This window comes from Selaginella moellendorffii, unplaced genomic scaffold, assembly GCF_000143415.4.
Source record: "Selaginella moellendorffii unplaced genomic scaffold, v1.0 SELMOscaffold_30, whole genome shotgun sequence".
Lineage (NCBI taxonomy): Eukaryota > Viridiplantae > Streptophyta > Lycopodiopsida > Selaginellales > Selaginellaceae > Selaginella > Selaginella moellendorffii.
The window spans coordinates 1,373,102-1,391,071 of NW_003314291.1; the positions used below are offsets into that span (position 1 = coordinate 1,373,102).

General features: G+C 43.7%; 3 protein-coding genes across 3 annotated transcripts; 2 read left to right on the top strand and 1 right to left on the bottom strand.

Annotated features, from left to right (window-relative positions):
• Positions 1 to 8,392: 8,392 nt before the first annotated feature.
• Positions 8,393 to 11,896, bottom strand: LOC9648986 (probable serine/threonine-protein kinase At1g01540). The gene is made up of 7 exons (XM_024681390.1): positions 10,374 to 11,896; positions 10,130 to 10,234; positions 9,915 to 10,037; positions 9,671 to 9,841; positions 9,164 to 9,293; positions 8,906 to 9,115; positions 8,393 to 8,833 (listed from the first exon to the last, which is right to left on the bottom strand). The coding sequence occupies exons 1-7, from the start codon at positions 11,087 to 11,089 to the stop codon at positions 8,645 to 8,647; spliced, it is 1,644 nt and encodes a 547-aa protein (XP_024537158.1). The 5' UTR covers positions 11,090 to 11,896; the 3' UTR covers positions 8,393 to 8,644.
• A 1,630-nt stretch (positions 11,897 to 13,526) lies between these two features.
• Positions 13,527 to 16,300, top strand: LOC9648987 (nucleolar GTP-binding protein 1). The gene is given in 17 exon segments (XM_024681392.1): positions 13,527 to 13,662; positions 13,715 to 13,806; positions 13,863 to 13,977; positions 14,055 to 14,119; positions 14,177 to 14,290; positions 14,356 to 14,430; positions 14,491 to 14,529; positions 14,580 to 14,651; positions 14,707 to 14,820; positions 14,880 to 14,951; positions 15,010 to 15,046; positions 15,116 to 15,228; positions 15,291 to 15,363; positions 15,366 to 15,472; positions 15,539 to 15,671; positions 15,732 to 15,889; positions 15,943 to 16,300. Coding segments are annotated over 15 exon segments (1,287 nt in total). The 5' UTR covers positions 13,527 to 13,544; the 3' UTR covers positions 15,620 to 15,671; positions 15,732 to 15,889; positions 15,943 to 16,300.
• Positions 16,301 to 16,811: 511 nt separating this feature from the next.
• LOC9648641 (EG45-like domain containing protein) lies at positions 16,812 to 17,432 on the top strand. Its single transcript, XM_002976270.3, has 2 exons — positions 16,812 to 16,966; positions 17,031 to 17,432. Exons 1-2 carry the CDS (start codon positions 16,858 to 16,860, stop codon positions 17,318 to 17,320), a joined length of 399 nt encoding a protein of 132 aa, XP_002976316.2. The 5' UTR covers positions 16,812 to 16,857; the 3' UTR covers positions 17,321 to 17,432.
• Positions 17,433 to 17,970: the final 538 nt, after the last annotated feature.

Genomic DNA, 17,970 nt, shown 5'->3' on the forward strand with positions numbered 1-17,970 from the left:
CTATTGAGTTAGGGCCAAAAGGTTTGTCCACTAAGTCCCACTAACCATTATTAAACAAAAGGGTTACTCCTCTTTTTTCACTATCAAAGATTTTAGGATGACTTTTTGAAACACTATATCCTAACATAAGCTTTGTGGGTACTCTCCCCACCTTCACCACTAGAGTGCCCTAACCACATGGCTAAAGAGAGGTTTTAATGAGCCATACGAAGTATTGAAGTAAGTAATGCCACCCACACTTAGATTAGATAGGCTCAAATTTAAATTGAGTTTCAAACTCAATTTCAGATTTGGTCTCAAACTTGGATTTGACTTCAGACTTAGTCTATATATTATGATATTTGCCATGTGTCAAGCACTCTTTTGTCATTTTCTAAAGATTTATTTATTAATCACTTCATGTTTATTCCTCTCTTTAGGAGTTTTACTCCTACTTTTGACTTTTCAAATCAAAGCTTTTGATCCTAATATGTTACTTTTATTGGATTTCCAGTTCCACTACCATATACTTTGGCTCCATTTTAAAGAAGGATTTAGGTCTTACATTAATAGACAAAGTTTAATGTCCTCATCTAATGATAATCTATTTCTTGAAATAGCTCTATCATGGATTACCTTTTAATCTTTAGGACCAAATTAATATTTTTCAATGGTTTAACATTGAAAGTTCATCATGCCTTGCACATTCTTTAAGAATCACCCAACTTATAGACCCAATTTTTCATTTGTGAGGGTTCCCTTTCTCTACTAGTTTAAATCCCACTAAACCCACTAAAGATTATCTCTCCATCTTCAACTTTATTACTCATTTTAAAACCCTATTACTATAAGGATCATAATATTGATTTCCCATTTTAGTTTTCTAGATATCTCCAATACCTTCCATACACATTATAATTGTGTGTAATTTATTCCTAATCTTAAGGAGTTCCTTACTTGAGAATATCATCATCCTTTCCTTTTTTCTATACCAACTTAGATATTTAGTTCCACCCACTACATGGTAGAACTTTCTAAAGAGTTTTCTCTTTTGAACTTATCCATATATCAGTTTTGGTGTTCTTACATCTAACTTCCAAAATTAGTTCCATCCGTATGTCCTCAAGATCTCTCCATATCAGTTTGCGACTCTACTGGGGAAAGCACATCCTCTAGTTTCTTAATCTCTCAAAGTTCCAAGCTCTAAAGCAACATGAGACCATAAAAATATACAGATACAAAAGTTTGAAAGTAAACAATGCAACTCACTCCATCCCAGGCTGGTGCTCATAGTTATCACCCCAAGGGCACAAGATCATAATACCAAAAGAAATGAGTGCTTCAGCCAACAGTTAGCAAGGATCCTATGTAGGTTAGCAAACCAAACACTGAATGGACCACCCTTCAATGGCCTACTTTCAACACAGATGATGCCAAGAGTAACCATAGTGAGCTCAGCCAAAATGAAGTGCAAGAAGACAAAGAAACAAAAACACACATGAAGGAAACCATTCAAGAAAGCAATGCAAAGCCAAACCAAAGTGATTTGAAAGAGAGAGAGATCAATTTTAGTCATTAACAATAAAAACTGACTAAATGAAAAATGGAAGAAAATTGACCATTTCCATTGTCTCTTGCCTCCATGACCAATTGGTATATCAATGGGGCCAAGGGATGAGCAATCCCAACAGTTGGACACAAGCGAAGCATGATCTAGCCCCAACACAGCACCAGGCTGGTTGATAACAGAAAGAATTCTCACATAGACCAGCAAAGTTTAGTAGCAAAAAGAAAACCGAATAGGAATGAAACTAGATATCAATTAAGTATACCAAGTAGACCTAGATGCGATCACAAGAAGTACCTCTTTAAGTGACTACTGTTTATCAGATTTGGCAATGCATGTCCTGTGAGCTTTGCGAGAAGATAAGAGTTAGCACCTACAGTACGAAGTACCTTATAGTGACCAATCCAAGGAGATTGGAACTTTGCATGGTGTATAGTTGCTGCGTCAAATCGCCAGACCAAATCTCCAGGCAGAAACGTCTCCCCTCGCTGGCGCCAAAGCAGCCCAATGTTGTGATATCTGAATACGCAACATCGCAAGCTCTCAATCCTCATCCAACTGCACCGACTGTTCCGCTTGCTGTGTAGTCGAAGTGACTGAGGTTGACATAGATGGATCAGCTTCCTCTGTAAAAACTCTATATGTTGGCAAGCACAGCTGGATTGGCAACAGTGCCTCAAGGCCATATACCAAACAAAATGGTGTAAAACCTGTTGGCAGCTTCTCTATTGTATGATATGATCAGAGGGCATGAGGCAAGAACAATAGCTAGGATCTTGGATTATCTTGGACCAGCTTCTGAAGGATATGCTTCAGTGATTTAATTCGTGATCTCTGTTTGCCCGTTTCCTTGAGGCCAATACGAACTTGACTTCAAGTGTGAAACTCCCAGTTTCTGGACCAATTCAGCCACTACTGAGCCGAGAAAGTGTGATCCACGATCAGACAGGAGGATATGAGGTACTCCAAAACGACAGCAGATATGAGTATATATAAAGTTTGCTGTGGTAAACTTGATCTGCTGTCGCACAGAAGATCGCCTCAACCCATTTGTTAACACTGTCAGTAGCCGCAATGATGTACACATGACGATTAGAAGCCAATGGGAAAGGTCCTGCGTAATCAAGGTTCCACCTTGAGAATGGCGCCTCTAGTGCAATAGGATGTAGTGGGAGCTTTCCCTTCAGGCAGACGACCTCAAATCGCTGGCAAGGTTGGCAGTGTTGAACAAAATGAGTACTGTCCGCGTATAGAGTTGGCCAGAAATACCCTGCCCACAACACCTTTTTGCTGGTCAGTCATGGACGCTAGCACCTTCTCTGCTTCCTCTGCATCAATGCATCGTAACAAAGTGCCATCCTCTTGTCATCGGTACAGAATATCATCCACTAGGAGGAATTTAGCCGCTCGCTGAAAAAGTTGATGTCGTTCCTGTTTTGACAAATGCGAGCATGGATCCCCCCGAAGAACAGCCAGTAAATCTCTGTACCAAGGGCAATGCACAGCAACATATGTAGTCTCCAAACTCTAGTCAGTGCTAGAAGGAATGGCAGTGGTTGCCAAAAGAGACGTGAAAGATGTGGGATCCAACACTCGTTCATTCTCTGTGAGGATGAAACTTGGAGTTGTAATATCCAGTGGGCGTACAGGCCTTGCAACACCGGGCGACTAAGCAGGTATGAGAGCGGGTTGACTGGTGTGTGAACCACCATTGGTGGCCCATTGAGTCTCCCAGATAATGTCGGAGCTTATGAAAAGCAAACACTATCACTGCACAATACTCATCAATCTTGGGCTTGGCCAGCTCTGTGAGTTCCAGATACCGCCCCATAAAATAGATCGCAGTCAATGGAGATGAAGGCATCATGAGTTGTGGTTGACATAGGGCCACATTAACCATATGGTCATGGATCGCCAGAAATAGATGAAACTGCTTCGTATAGTTTTGGGGCTGAAGTGCAGCACTGGACAAAAGAGCTTGTAGGAAGTGATCATAAGTTTTTTGACACAATGTGGACCAGTAAAATGTGTTGGTGCTGCAAAGGAGATCATATAACGGCTTTGCCAAAGCTGCGTAACCACATATGAAATGGCAAAAGAAACCAATCCCTCTCAAGAACCTTCGTAATTGTGACAAAGTGGATGGTACAGGGACTTGAGCCAGTTGCTCTGCTTTGGGCCTGTAAATCTCGATGCCCCATGCACTGACAATAGCCTCCTTTCAGGTACAAAGAACTGGCACTTTTGCGGGTTGAGTTGGACATGAAAAAGCTGACACCTTTGAAGAATTTCCCAAAGATGACAACTTCTTTGATTGTGCATGTGGTGAATTTGTCCATATGGGAGTGTAGCGTAAGGTCGTGAAATATGAACATCATCACGCTGAAAGGTTGATGGCGCATTCACCAATCCAAAAGGGAGAACCCCATGGAGTGCAAAAATAGGTCTTAAGTTGATCTTCTTCTGTTTATAACCTGAGAACTCATCCCATCAAGAATGGAGTTGGGAAGTAATCTCACCTTGTTAAGAGCCCTACACACACTTGTAAATTTTCATTAGCTTTACAACCAGCACTATGGATGAAATCCAATCAGCAACCTCTACCTGATAGATAAAATTGGATTGAAGTAGTTGTTGAATCTCCTATTTGATAAGGTTCAAGAACAGGATTTGCAAACACGAAAGCTTCCACAGATTCATGCTCCTCCGAAGACAAATAATAAACAAAGGCTTCAACTGTGTGGTGTTATCAGAAAAATTACTTTTCAATTCTAAATAAGTTGACATCTTCAAGAACTCTAACTGTGAGTCTGGCTATGCTGATATCTTTGGGACTATGGCTCCTGCTATATTGGAGTCTTTGAGAACAGGACTTGGGCTTTGGCTCCAGCTATGCCAGTGTCTTTGAGAATGGTCCCAACTAGGGCTTAGACTCGGGCTATGCTATTATCTTTAAGAACGGTTCCAACTGGGGCTTTGGCTCTGGCTATGCCACTTCGAGAACCACTCTGGCTATGTTGGTATCTTTGATAGCAGTCTCTACTTCGACTATGACTCTGGCTCCAGCTGTAGCAGTATAAAAAGAAAAAATAGAAAAACAACAAGATCACAATAAAGAGCAAACATTCATCTCATAGTACCTCTAGGCTCAAGAATTATTGCCACTAGTGAGCTAGTATCACCTTTGGGAGCAGCTACTAACTATTGGGAAATCTTACATGAAGGAATTCTCATTGCATTTTTGACAGCTGAGACAAAATGAGAAACTTATAGTAAGAGAGAATTTATTATCAATAAAAATCAATAAACTGAAGTGGGTATTCCAGTGGGTTTCAAATCTTTCTCTGATAGAATCAGTTATAGAGAATCACATAACTTACGTTCATCTATAAGAAAGACAGCAAAGTTGCCTCCATCAAGAGCGAGAAGCGTGTTGCCTTGTATAGCTACCAATGTAGTTGTGTAGTTCGTAAGCCACAACCAGAACTAGTAGATGAGAAAAATCAAGAAGGTACTAACAAAAACAATTAGACTACTTGTTGGGTACAGCCAAGAGAATGCCAAAGGACTAAGCATCATGAGACACCATGGAACACCAAGGGACAAGAGAGAGTATATAGAGAGTGTGCTTGAAAATACTTTTATTGTGCTCTTTTCTTTGTTTTTCTTTGGAGTGAACTAGAATGTTAAGATTTTAGGACATAGTGGAGTCTAGATTATAGCACCATAATAGCCAGATGAAGTAGCTTCTAAGGAGGATCTGGATCAATACGTATAAGATTTTGAAAAAATTAGACAGCTTGAGTCCAAAGCCAAAATCATGATGCTGAACTTAAAAATGGAGCTATGGCATCAAAGCTTTCAATCCTAATAGGTGTATAGATTTTTGTAGTGGATTGTGGATATGTGCATGAGAAAATGACAAAGAAGCCTTTAAAAAGGACAAGAGCTGAACAAGATATAGAAATTTTATAATTTGTTCACCTTGATGTTGTGCAAATGGGTCAAAGCATCACTATTGGAGGAGCAAGTTGCTTTCTGCTCACTGTGGATCATATGAGTAGATAAGTCTTCATGATTCTACTCAAGAAAAAAGCATAAGTTTGGTCAAAGTTCCAAGCCTAGATGGTTAGAGTTAAGCACAAGACTAGAAAACATCTCAAAACTATTCACACTAATGGACGGTTAAAGTTTCTAAACATAGAGCTTATGCTGTTCTTCAGAAGAGGGAATTTCTCAATAAAAGTTGGTGGTGAAAGACTTCAAGTTTCTTATATATCCATGCTTTAGAAGGAGTCTGACCATTGTTGATAAGCAATGTGTGAAGTGCTTCTCCAAAAACATGAAACAATGTTTTTTGGCTTTTATTATAGAATAGACTGCATTTCTACAACTCCATTCTGACCATGTTTATATGCCTTCGAGTGTTTGGAAGTCTAGGTTTTTGCTATATACCTCATGTTGAACAGCTGACAAAGATGAATGATCAAAGCTACTTTTGTGGGATATAGATCAAACAGCAAGGACAATCATCATGAATTCCCTTCAAACCAACAAGTTGTTCCTAAATAAATGCCTCAAGAAGCACCAAAAGCTATGGTACAATAGTAGATAGAGCCAATCTCACCTCATTGCCATGGCAAACAACATAGTTTTACTTGGAGCGCTCCAATTCAGTCAGGCTTACTAAAGAACCAACATCCTACTAAGAAGCTCTCAACTCTGCTAATGCTGAACAATGGTTAGGAGGCATGAATGATGAGTTTCACTAAACACAACACATTCACACTTGTTCCATGACAAGAAGGTATGAATGTTTTGGCTAACAAGTGGGTTTTTAAGACAAACTCAGAGAGTTAGTTAAGGTTTTTTCCCAATAACATCACTTCATGTTGTTCTTGCTTTAGCTGCATATTATGCTTTGGAGCGCCATCAAATGGATGTATAGAATGCATTCGTACATGGAGATCTCAAGGAAGAAGTTTCTTCATGAGTTTAGGCTTTGCTGGGGCTCATGCAGATTGGAACATCTATATTAAGTAGGCAGATGGAGTTCTAGGAGTTATAGCAGTGTACGTGGATGACTTGATTCTAGTAGATTTGCAGTGACTAAAAAGCTTCTAGTGGAGCTTAAAGCTGCTTTATCAGCCTGATTCAATATGATAGACCTGGGAGAGTTATCATACTGTCTTGGCTTGCAGATAATTCATGACTGTGCTAACAAATCTATTTTTTCTTTATCAGGCCAAATTCATAATAACCATTCTGGAGATATTTCTTGGAGAAGTGTTCATATACACCATCTGGTTAAAGTCTTTTGCTTGATGCATCCACAGCCTGAGGAGGAGAAAAATGAGATGGCCACCAGGCCATTTCATGGTCTTGTGGGTAGTCTTCTCTACTTATCCATAATCAAGGACACAAACACTAGCAAGCTCAAGTCATTGGATGCAAATTATCTTGGAGATCCAAATGACAGAAAATCAAAAACTAGTTTGTGTTTCAACATGCTTCAAGGAGCAATTAGCTGGACAAGTAAGAAGCAGTCAATGGTGGCAACTACAACATGTGAAGTAAAGTACATGGCTCTTAGCCAAAGAAGCTATTTGGTTCAGGAATTTATTTCAGGACTTCAGATCTGCATAAAAATCCACACCAACTCAACTCTACAATGACAATATCTCAGCTGTGAAACTTGCTCACAATCCTATACTTCTTGGCAGCACAAAACACATTGAAACCAGACTTCACATGATCAGAGATCACATCACCCACCAGCAAATATCTCTCAACCACACCCCTGATTGGGGCAGCCGAGAGAAACACTTCTTTGTTTTGCACTATGGCTGCCTTGGCTAACCAAGAGTGTCCTATGCTTTGGCTGAGGGGGGAGTGTTGGTTACAGCCAAGAGAAAGCCAAAGGACGGAGTTGGCCTCCAAACTGCTGAGTGCTTTTATTGTGCTCTTTTCTTTGTTCCAATACTACCTTAGCGTTCAATGGGCCACTTCCATCAATATCAGGTTCATCATCTTCCCATCTATTGGCAAAACGTGCTTCTTTTGCTGAAACTTAGTTCATTAGCTTTGACAAGTTGCTCATCCACAATGCAGTTGCACGTGATAAAGCTCTTAGTATGTTAGGATTACTTAGAGAAAGCCGTCCGTGTGGCTTCCAAAGCTCGTTAATTTTTTTCTCTGGCAACAAGGCAATCTGGATGAGAAACAGGATATACTACTGTCCTTCACAGTAATCGGCAATCTACGAACAACACTTCCTCTGCTAGCCAGCACCAGTTAGCATTCGACGGTGCTGCCAAAACTTACATGAAAGATTGCAGTTTTCAGGTGATTCCTTTGCGCCGTCACCCACTTGACGCAGTTCACTTCTCCACTAAGCACGTCTACCTTCGCCTACCATCGCCAAATGCCCTTGCTATATCCCAAAAAATTGTGAGACGGAATCAAAAACACTTGATAAGCGTGAACCAAGTCAATGGCTCGTAGCTCGAAAATGCTTGATCATACATCATGCCAGACAATGTTGCTAGACTGGCTCATCAATAAAGCTGCAGCAATCCCTTAACGTTCCGGATTGTTTGACAAAGCTGTTTCTAGTAGTCGCCAACTTCTTTCCAAATACTTACCTGGTTAGAATGGCAGATTGACGAAGTTGGCATCTCTCTCATCGGACAAGGCAATACAGTCTTGTTCCACGAGTTGTCTAGAAACTCCTTGCTTAAGGCACAGTTCTTAGACTTGGTGAATTGGGATTTCTTCCAGACAACAGTTTGGACATGCCATAATATTAGTCTCCATGTTCGAGTAAAAATCCTTAAAAGGAGGCTGTGGAGAGAATTTTATTTATTTCTAAAAAGGTATGACAACACTATAGTAATCTTGTTTTCATTTCTTTCACTCACATATCCCTGAAACACCCCTACGCTGATTTTCTGACTGGGTGTGTTTCTTTTTTCTTCTGTACAGAGACCCAAACATGAAAGAAAAAAATGGAGAACGCAGCAGCAGCGGGAAGATTCCTTGGGAAAAAAAGAGCAAAGAATTGGCGAAGAAAAAAGAAGAAAAGAATTAGTGTGTCAATCAGCTGACTTCGTACTTTCTCCACCTCTTCATGAAAAACTTGTTCATGGGGCTCTCGTGAGCATCACCGCTGCTGCTGCCGTGTTGTTCCAAAACTTGAACCTCTTTCGACAAGCTTTGCACCATTTTCATCTGGTTCTGGCTCTCGGTTTGCTTCGTTCGATTAGCTTCCTTGGCCACCTTTCGCCCCTGAAACGAAAAAAGTATAATCATCTTGAGTTCGAGCAGTGCAAAACATGGACTTCCGAAGAGAGAACTTACGTCTTGGAAGGGAAACTCCTCGGCTTCCAACATATGAACAACATGTCCCATTCTCGGCCTCTTGCCAGCGTCGGGATCCACGCACCTCAAAGCGATGAGCAGCGCCCTCTTGAGAGCTCTTGGCGATGGTTTCTCCTCCAGCCTTGGGTCCGCCACCTCGTCCGATCGTCTACTCCCGACCATCATCTTGAGCCAGTCTACAAGATTCACCTGGAATTCTTTTGATGAGATCTAAGTTTCTTTTGGACGAGTAAATACCTCGCCAGCAGGCCTCGCATAGTCGACTGGGTCTCGTCCCGTCACGACTTCCATAAGAAGCACACCAAAGCTGTAGACGTCACTTCTCTCATTCAAAAGCCCCGTGTTGGCGTACTCAGGAGCGACATATCTACACACACAAAAAGATTGTTTGATGATGGATGAGATGAGATTGATTCCAAAGCGATTCATACCACATTCATGACACAAGAGAGGAAATAAAACGAGGGGAAAAGAAAAACTACCAAAGGAAACCACCATCAAAGTCGAAAGCTCTCTCTATCGGCAGTTATTGACAACATTTGATGCGGGCTATGAAGGAGGCAGGCAAGCGAGCAATCCATCGATCATACATTCAAGAGAGGAAACCAGCAAAGCTAGCAAATCCGCTACGAGCTATCCATCCATGCATTCACTCGTCCAGCGTGTTGTTCTTTGTAGCAAAAAGAGGTTTGCAGCAGTCAGCCAGTTCTCGAGGGGGAGAGCGAGCGAGCATTGAATACGTACCCGAAAGTTCCCATGACTCTGGTAGTTACATGGCTCTTTTCCGATCCCAGCAGCTTTGCCAAGCCAAAATCCGAGACTTTAGAGTTCCAGCGAGAGTCGAGCAATATGTTGCTCGCTTTGATATCCCTGTGGACGACCTTGGGCTCCAGAGCTTCGTGTAAGTAGGCGAGCCTGTGATGAAAGAAAGAGTTTGATATCAATCAATCAGTTCTTTCAAACTTTCTTCTTTGGTTTTGGAGCTTACGCTTTGGCGGTGCCGAGAACGATCTTCATGCGAGCATCCCAGCCTGGTGTTTTGGATAGGGCCACCGGGCCGTGGAGCCACTGTTCTAAGTTCCCATTGTCTACGTACTCGTAGACGAGCATTCTAAAGAGAAGCAAACGTAAGAGCACTGTTTGGAGGAGCTAGGCTAGCTTTTGAAAGATGGAAAAAACTTTGTACTGTCTAATGTATATCACCTGTAGTTCCCTTCCACACAGTAGCCCAGCAATCGCACCAGATTCTTGTGCCTCACCCTTCCAATCGCCTCCACTTCCACTCGAAATTCTCGTTCGGCCTGGCCCCTGGCAATGCAAGTTGACAAACTTTGAGCCAAAACCTCAAACTCACAAAAAGAAGAAACCAAGGAAGCTCGGTCTCAATCGAGAAGAAGTAGAACTTGGAAGAACTCACGAATCAAGGGAAGAGTTTGAGAGGTCTTACTTGTTGTTGATGAGGTTCTTGACAGCCACGAGTGTATCGTCCGGCAATCGCCCCCTGTAGACGACGCCATAGCCGCCCTCTCCAATCACATTGCCCGGGGCGAAGCCGTTAGTGGCGACATCGAGATCCCGGAGCGTGTACCAGTGCCCCCACCCCAGATGCGAGACCTCGGGAACCGTGGAGCGCGAATCAATCGACCCAACATCACTCTCAAACGAGCTCCGCCGTGGAGTTCCAGCCGCCGCAGCTGCCATGAACACACCCCGATCCATCTCCACCACGCTCTCATCCACCGAGACCACTGTGGGAGCTCTGAGATCGTCTTCTTCGTCGTGCTGTTCTTCCTTCTTCTGTGGAGGGACGACCACACACACTGGCTCGTCGTCCACCACGCGAACAACGAGCTTGTGATCGTCGTGAGAAGGAGGAGGAGGAGGAGCGGCAGCAGCATTGGGGGCGAATGGCGAGAAGGGCGAGTTGTAGTGATGGCTCTTGTCAATCCGGACCTCCTGGATCTCTTTGGAGACATTGGGGATGTTGTGGAGAGTGGTGAATGTGTCGTCGATCTTGCGCGATTTGCTGCGACGGGAGCTGAGCCAGAGCGAGAGCAGCAGGATGAAACCGATGAAGGCGCCCACGGCAATGCCCAGAACCACCCATACCTTGAGCCCAAACAGAGACGTCTTCTCCGAGAGCTTGTCGTTCAAAACCCCCATCTCCAAAATTCGCGCTCGCTGCTGGCCGCCCGGAGAATCCAGCTACATGGGCGACGACCCAATTGCGCGCTCTGATCGGATCCGCGGCGCCCACTTGCTGTAATCACCCCGGCATGCTGGATTGATCGCTGGTACTACGCCCCCTGCCCCAAACAATCCCCTGCTCGCTATCTAGGGCGCGGGTAGTCGATGCGATGTCGATTTGCGAGGAGGAAGTCTGTGAATGCGGATGCAGCAGAACCACCACCACTCCTGCTTGACAGAGAAATGCAGCCCAAATCTGGCAAGAGCTTGGCAGGCTTTTGGAGTGAATGCTTTGTCTTGGGCTGTTGTTGTTCTTGCCAGAGATTTGGGATGAGGAGGAGAGGAGGAAGAAGAAGATCTATCAATCGATATAGCCAGGCAGGCCGAGCTAAAGGGCTTATCTCCTCCTCCTGGAATCGCTAAAGAAAAGAGCTCCTCACCAGCGAGATCTTTGGAGCTAATCGAGACGAGACAAAAGCGAGTAGCAGCAGCACCAGTGCTCTGTTGCGATCGGTGGAGACACAGCCAGCATGCGAGACAATCGAACAAAGCTCCGAGCTTTTAAGATGGGGAGGATGAACAAAACGCGAAGGAGAAAAAGGTAATAGCAAGACACTGTTATAGGTTATCCGCCATCGCCAGAAATTGCTCCATAGCTTTTATATATTTCTTCTTTCCTCTTCTCGAGCTTTTGCGAGTGTACTTTAAAAAAGCATTGGCCCCTGGTGGGTCGATTGATCGATGGATCGATCGAGCGAGACCAATTACTATAGCTACTTTTAATAAGACTTCGCTAGAATGGAACGATCACAAGTTTGTTCACTGTCCACCTTGTAGAAGGAATAATCTTGGCCCGTGGCACAGTAGAAAATTCTTAAGTCTTTTCTGAGTTTTCTTTAACTTCAAAAAAAATAAAAAAGAGTGATTTTCAAAGCTTGAGCTCGAGGCTATGGCTATGGAAGAAGTGAGGTGGAGGTATAGGGACATGTCCCCTGCAAAGTCCAAGTCTGAATGCCGCCAAAGGTGACCGAAAAGAGCCTTGTTTCTAGAGATTAGAAATTTGTGGGAAAATTGGGATGTATCATCGATCATGCCATGTCTGATATCTTTTTGTGAGTTGCCTGCCAACAGGGTTATCTATCGCTGGGAAGTATTAGGGAACAAAACTATAAAGAAACACTACTATAAAATCAAACAAATCAAAACCAAGTTAGCATTTGACCATGATATATAATTCTAGCACCTTTTCTTGTCATGCTGTGGTCTGCTACCTAAGATGCAGATGCACTCTCAAACGCAAACATACTTACGAACAACACAAGCTTGAAATTGAACTAAAACACAACAATACTTTGTATTTTCTAGATTTAATTAGAGGAGCATTTGATGCTGCACACAAATAAGCAATTTTTCGCAAATTTGACGCGGCAGTGAGCTTCTTGGACTCCATAGTTTCTCATGAGGGTAGTGTTTTCATAGAGACTGAGATGCAGCCTACATATGAGTTTCTTGATGCGCAAAGATTAGAACTCAGAATTGTTGACTACTACTACGGATTTGCCTCACAGAATTTGTTTTGAAAGAATATTACTACATGTTTCTGGGGTCTTCCAGCGCTGAACTGGATGCATGAGACCACTTACATGGATGCAATGCAACCTCACTCACTCATACTCCTGTCCCACTGATCTTGATTATTGGATTTGATTTCCTAAGGATGGCTGATCCAAATGCCGATTGTTGTGGAGCATCTATCATAACATCAATCAATAAGTCAAGGAAACAAGATCAAGACACACAAACCTTGTTTTGGTTTGAAACAGGGAATTAAGATTGTAATGAAAGAAAGTGCGCTTTGAGAGGCCAGGAAATTGTATAAGATTGTCTGTCGATGCTTTGCTGAATATGACAAGAAGCCGAGTTCTAGAAAACATTTTTTGTTTCTTAGCTTTGATTTCTTTTCCTTTGTTTTTGTTGGTGGTGGTGACGGTGAGACGGTGATCGAGCTGCTCTTGTTGGAGAGTCCAGGGGGTCTTTTCAATCGCATCCCAAACAAGCACGCAAAGATTTGGTGCGGGGAAGAAGAAGAAGAAAACGAGGAGAAAGAACAAGGATGAAGAACAAGACCGAGACCCAACCCAACACGGTATCACACCGCACGACTAGCGCATTTTCTTCATTTCTCGATCAATTGAGAGAGAGAGAGATGCTGAGTTTCTTTCAAAACAGCACCATTCTAACAACCTGTTGGACCCAATCTCGCAGGAATTTCGCAATCACAGCTATGTCAGCCGATTCCGGCACTGGGTACCTCTCGATGCTACAGCGATTCAACGAAATTCCTTCTCTCCCCCGCGTTCCCGCCAATAGAAAAACTGTGATAAACCCTAAATCCTTTGTTTTTCTGGCTTCTTAGGGTTTTGGAGAGGGGATGAAGCTGGCGCTCCCGCAGCAGCAGCTCTGGCGACTGCCGCATCGCATTGGCAGTCGGTTCGTCCATTCGCTGCCGCCGTGCTCTTGCGCAGCACCACAGGGAGGAGGAAGAGGAGGTAGCATTGCGCACTCTCGATTCGTTTCTCTCATTTTTTACTTGAAATGTAGGTGATCTTCTTTCTAGTGTTCAACAGCCTGCTGTTCCCAGACCGACTCTCACCGATGATGAGCTCCGATTGTTTAAGGAATTGCATCCATCGGTATGTGACTTCTTTCCAACAATTCAAAAGAAGGAAAGCCTTAGATTGTCTTCTAGGTGCAAAGTCAGCAGCCAGATGTGGGAGCGTTTCAGCAGCTTCCAATGGTTGTTCCTGCCGAAGAGATTTTGGCATCCGCATTGAAAGCAGCCAAAAGAGTTCCGCCGTCCAAAGGTGTGATTGAGTTTTTCGCAGTTTATCTGTTTTTCTTCTTCCCATTTCATCTGTGTTCCTTCACGACGAGCTCACAGCCATCTCAAACATCGCCAAGAGGGAGCGAAACCGCGGAGCAAGGCAGCTGGATGCGTTGATGAAGGTGAGCTCCATTCTTTGTTTATGTTGGGTGCGGGAATTATCGGTGTTCTCTTCGCAGGAACTCTCAGTCCCTCTTACGACTTACTTCAAAAAGTTCCCCAGGAGCTATGAACTACATGCGTATGAGAGGTCGCTTTTAGAGTTCACACTCGGAAAAGGCAAGTACGAAGAGGTACTGTCCACTCGCACTTGGATTTCACATCTAGTGTGTGTTGTTTCATGCTTGTACTGAAGCAGATCCTTGGCAACGTTTTAACTCTGAGGAAAAAGCTGACTCTGTGCGGGAAGAATATGGCCTCGCTGTGCTCCAAGGTGAGCTCACGTCGCCTCTCTGGCATTTGCTTACTCTCGTGAACCAACTATTTGATGCAGTCAAGCACCAGAAGGGAGGCTGCAGATCTAAAAGATGAGGTGCTCTTTCTTTCTGCTCTTGGATAAAAGTCTTACCACCACTTGTGCAGGGATTTCACGAGATGACTGTTGTGTTCCACGAGCACGTTCAGTACCTTGAGGATCTGAAAGAGACAGCTAAGGTTGACACCTTTGATTGCATTTATAGCGGGATCAGAGAATTTACTAGGTTTACAGACTCTCAGGAAGCTCCCGGTTGTCAATCCTCGCGACCCAATTCTATGCCTAGTCGGAGCTCCGAATGTTGGTAAATCCTCTTTGGTGCGGGTGCTCTCTACGGGAAAGCCAGAGGTTGGAACTTCTTTTTCGGTTTTTGAGTATGTTTCGCTAACTGGGTATCGACCATGCAGGTTTGTAACTATCCATTCACAACAAGAGCTATTTCCATGGGTCATATAATGGATTATGCTTTTTCTTACCAGGTAAGGTGTAAGAACGGCTTTTTATACAGTCCAAGCGTCACCAACCTGATTTGTTCAGGTTACAGATACTCCAGGTCTGCTCAACAGGATTGATGGTGCGACTATAAAACTTGTCGTTTCACTTTCCTCTTCGCTCTGTTGCTAACAGCATTGTATATAACCAGCGGACCGAAACGACATGGAGAAGTTGACTTTAGCGGCACTAGCTTATCTCCCAACGGCTGTTTTATACGTGCACGACCTTACGGGAGAATGTGGTACTAGCGTGCAAGACCAGGTAAAAGCTGGAAATTTTAGTTCATGGCCGGTACTTTACACGATTGCGCAATGAACTTGCAGTTTTATATCTATAAAGAAATTCGAGGAAGATTTCCAAGCCGGCCTTGGATCGCCGTGGTGTCTAAGGCTGATCTCCTGCTCTTCGTGATGGCGAAGAAGTGGATGAGATTGTGCGGTACAAAACTAGTGGACCACCTGGAGCGCTAGGGGTATCAGTGGAGACAAAGCACAACGTTTCCGAGGTAATGTTCTATATCGAAACGTTTATAAGCAAGAAAAGAAACTCACGGAGTTGGCGCTTATTGCAGCTGTCATCGAGGGTTTTGGAAATGCTGAGAAGTATCTCGGATCAAAGTAAAGAGAAAGCCGCTGTGGATGAGGAGTCATAACATTATCCACCGCTCGTCCTAGCAACCATTCAAGCAAAATGGAGCTAAAGCTGTGAGTTTTCGATTTACTCAACACGAAATGATTTAAGCCTTTTAAGAAACTACTATACAGGTGAGTTTTTATCCGCAAGACGTGCCTCTTATAAATACTATGGTCGGATAAGGCTTGGCTGGCTGCTCTTTCGCTGCTAACTGACAGAAGCTCCTCTCATGGCGACATCAGCAGCACTCTCCATCTCCAGCGGCACTGTTGCGTCGAGCTCGTGTCACGTAGGCGCTTACAGCAGAGGTTCAGTGGTGGATGACCCTTGAGTTTTTTGCAGGTGCCCCGAATGGGATGGAGTGGGATTCGTGAGGAACACTGGTTCAAAGCTGACCGTGAACGCTGCAAGGAAGGATAACACCCAAATCGCGTTGCAATGGACGCCGAAAGCTTGGTAAGTTTTCTTTTCTTTTACAGGTTAGGTAGTAGAGTTTTGAGGATTGGATCGTCGATCATGCCATGTCTGATTTCTTCTGTGAGTTGCCTGCCAACAGGGCTGGGAAGTATACGAGTGTTAGTTGAGAGGGCCAGAAAAATCAAGACAAATCAAAACCAAGTTAGCATTTGACCATGATAAAGAATTCCCACTCTCAAACGCGAACATACCTATGAATTAATTAAAACAGGTGATTTATTTAGAGGGTGTCTTCATTTGTCGCTCTAGCATTTGATATAGCACACACAAGCAAACCTTTGGCGATTGATCAGCATCCATTGCAGCGGCCACGGCCGCATTGGCATCCGATTCCACAGTAATCGTCGGTGTTACCACAAAAGCCATACTTGCTGCAACACAGAGAGCCGGGACAATTGCGATTGCCCACATCTTTGCCACAGCAAGGCCCATTCTCACACGGGCCAGCGGCGTGAACGATTCCAATCTCGCCGCTCACAATCAACCATACAAGCAGGAGGGAGCAAACCAAAGCTAGCTTCTTGAATTCCATGAGGACTACCTAGAACTCTTGTGTCCGAGGTACACATCGTATATAAACCCCTAGAATGACCTGGACTCGACCTTGACCTGACTTGACTAGCCCGGACTTTGAACACGACCGTGGCCTTAACGCATACGTCAACAGCGTATGAAGACCGTATGTGCAGACCTGACTATAACTTGCGTGGGAACGTGGAGTTCCTCAGGCCAAAAGTTTGGGCTTTTGCAAACTCGAGCAGAGTGAAGATAGATTGATCAATGGAGCTAAAAGCTGCAGTTTTGCCTGTTGTGCTTGTGCTTGGAATGATACTTCACGTTGCAATGGCTGCGCAAGGAACCGCAACGTACTATGACTCTCCATACACACGTAAGTTGATAATTTTTGTGATTCCATCCATGCATGATCCCCAATTTTCTCTTTTGCTTTGCAGCAAATGCCTGTGCGGATAACAACCTTCCAGCTGATCATATGTTTGCAGCAGGCAGTGCTGCGATTTACATGGGCGGCAGCGGCTGTGGAGACATGTACACCATCAAATGTGTTCGGCAGAACAACCAGGGGCCCTATGGTTGCACCAACAATCCTGGTCCTTACACCATCAAGATTGTGGATTACTGCCCCGAGGGTTGCAATGGGACTTTTGATTTGCCTCACGAGCTGTTCCAGAAGATGGCCGATCCAAATGCCGGCAACATCATTGTGGAGTATCAGAAGATTTGACTTATATAAATCCCACAAAGGATGGTGAGCAAGAGCGACAAAGCAAAGAAATAAGAATGTAATAAAACTTGGGAAGGGACAACCAGGTTCTAGAAAGCATTTTTTTTGTGCTTTGATTTGTGTTTATTTGTTGTTGTTGAGTTGCTCTTGTTGGTAAGTCCCGGGGAACTTTTCAGTCCCATCCCAAAAGAGCACACAAAGATTTCTTGCAAGGAAAAAGAAGAAAGCAAGGAGAATCACAAGGGTAAAGAACAAGACCAGACCCAATGCAGTATCACACCTTTCCCTTTTCTAGTAGAGATGCCAAGTTTCTTTCAATACTGCACCATTCTAACAACCTTTTGGACCCAATCTCACAGGAATTTTGCAATCACAGTGATTGTCACGTGATTTCGGCACTAGGTGCGATTCAATGAAATTCCTTCTCTCCCCTGCTTTCCTGCCAATAGAAAAACTGTGATAAACCCTAAACCCTTTCTGTATTTGGCTTCTTAGGCTTTTGGCACTATTCAAAATCAAGCCTTTTTTATGCATTGGATGTATAATATCTACTTCAGTTAAGTGTTTTTTTTTTTTTTGTCACTTGCGAGTCAATATCACAGGTGTAGAGTTTTACATCAAGAGTGCCTTGCACTAGTATTGGAAAATTT

Bases quoted from the DNA above. Each gene is read 5' to 3' on its own strand.
- LOC9648986 (XM_024681390.1), bottom strand. From the start codon at position 11,089: ATGGGGGTTTTGAACGACAAGCTCTCGGAGAAGACGTCTCTGTTTGGG. The intron at 10,038-10,129 runs GTGATATACATT...GCTTCTCTTTAG, and splicing joins TGTGTGGAAGGGAACTACAG to AATGCTCGTCTACGAGTACG. The intron at 9,294-9,670 runs GTACGTATTCAA...TTGTGTGTGTAG, and splicing joins AGAGTCATGGGAACTTTCGG to ATATGTCGCTCCTGAGTACG.
- LOC9648641 (XM_002976270.3), top strand. From the start codon at position 16,858: ATGGAGCTAAAAGCTGCAGTTTTGCCTGTTGTGCTTGTGCTTGGAATG. The intron at 16,967-17,030 runs GTAAGTTGATAA...TTTGCTTTGCAG, and splicing joins CTATGACTCTCCATACACAC to CAAATGCCTGTGCGGATAAC.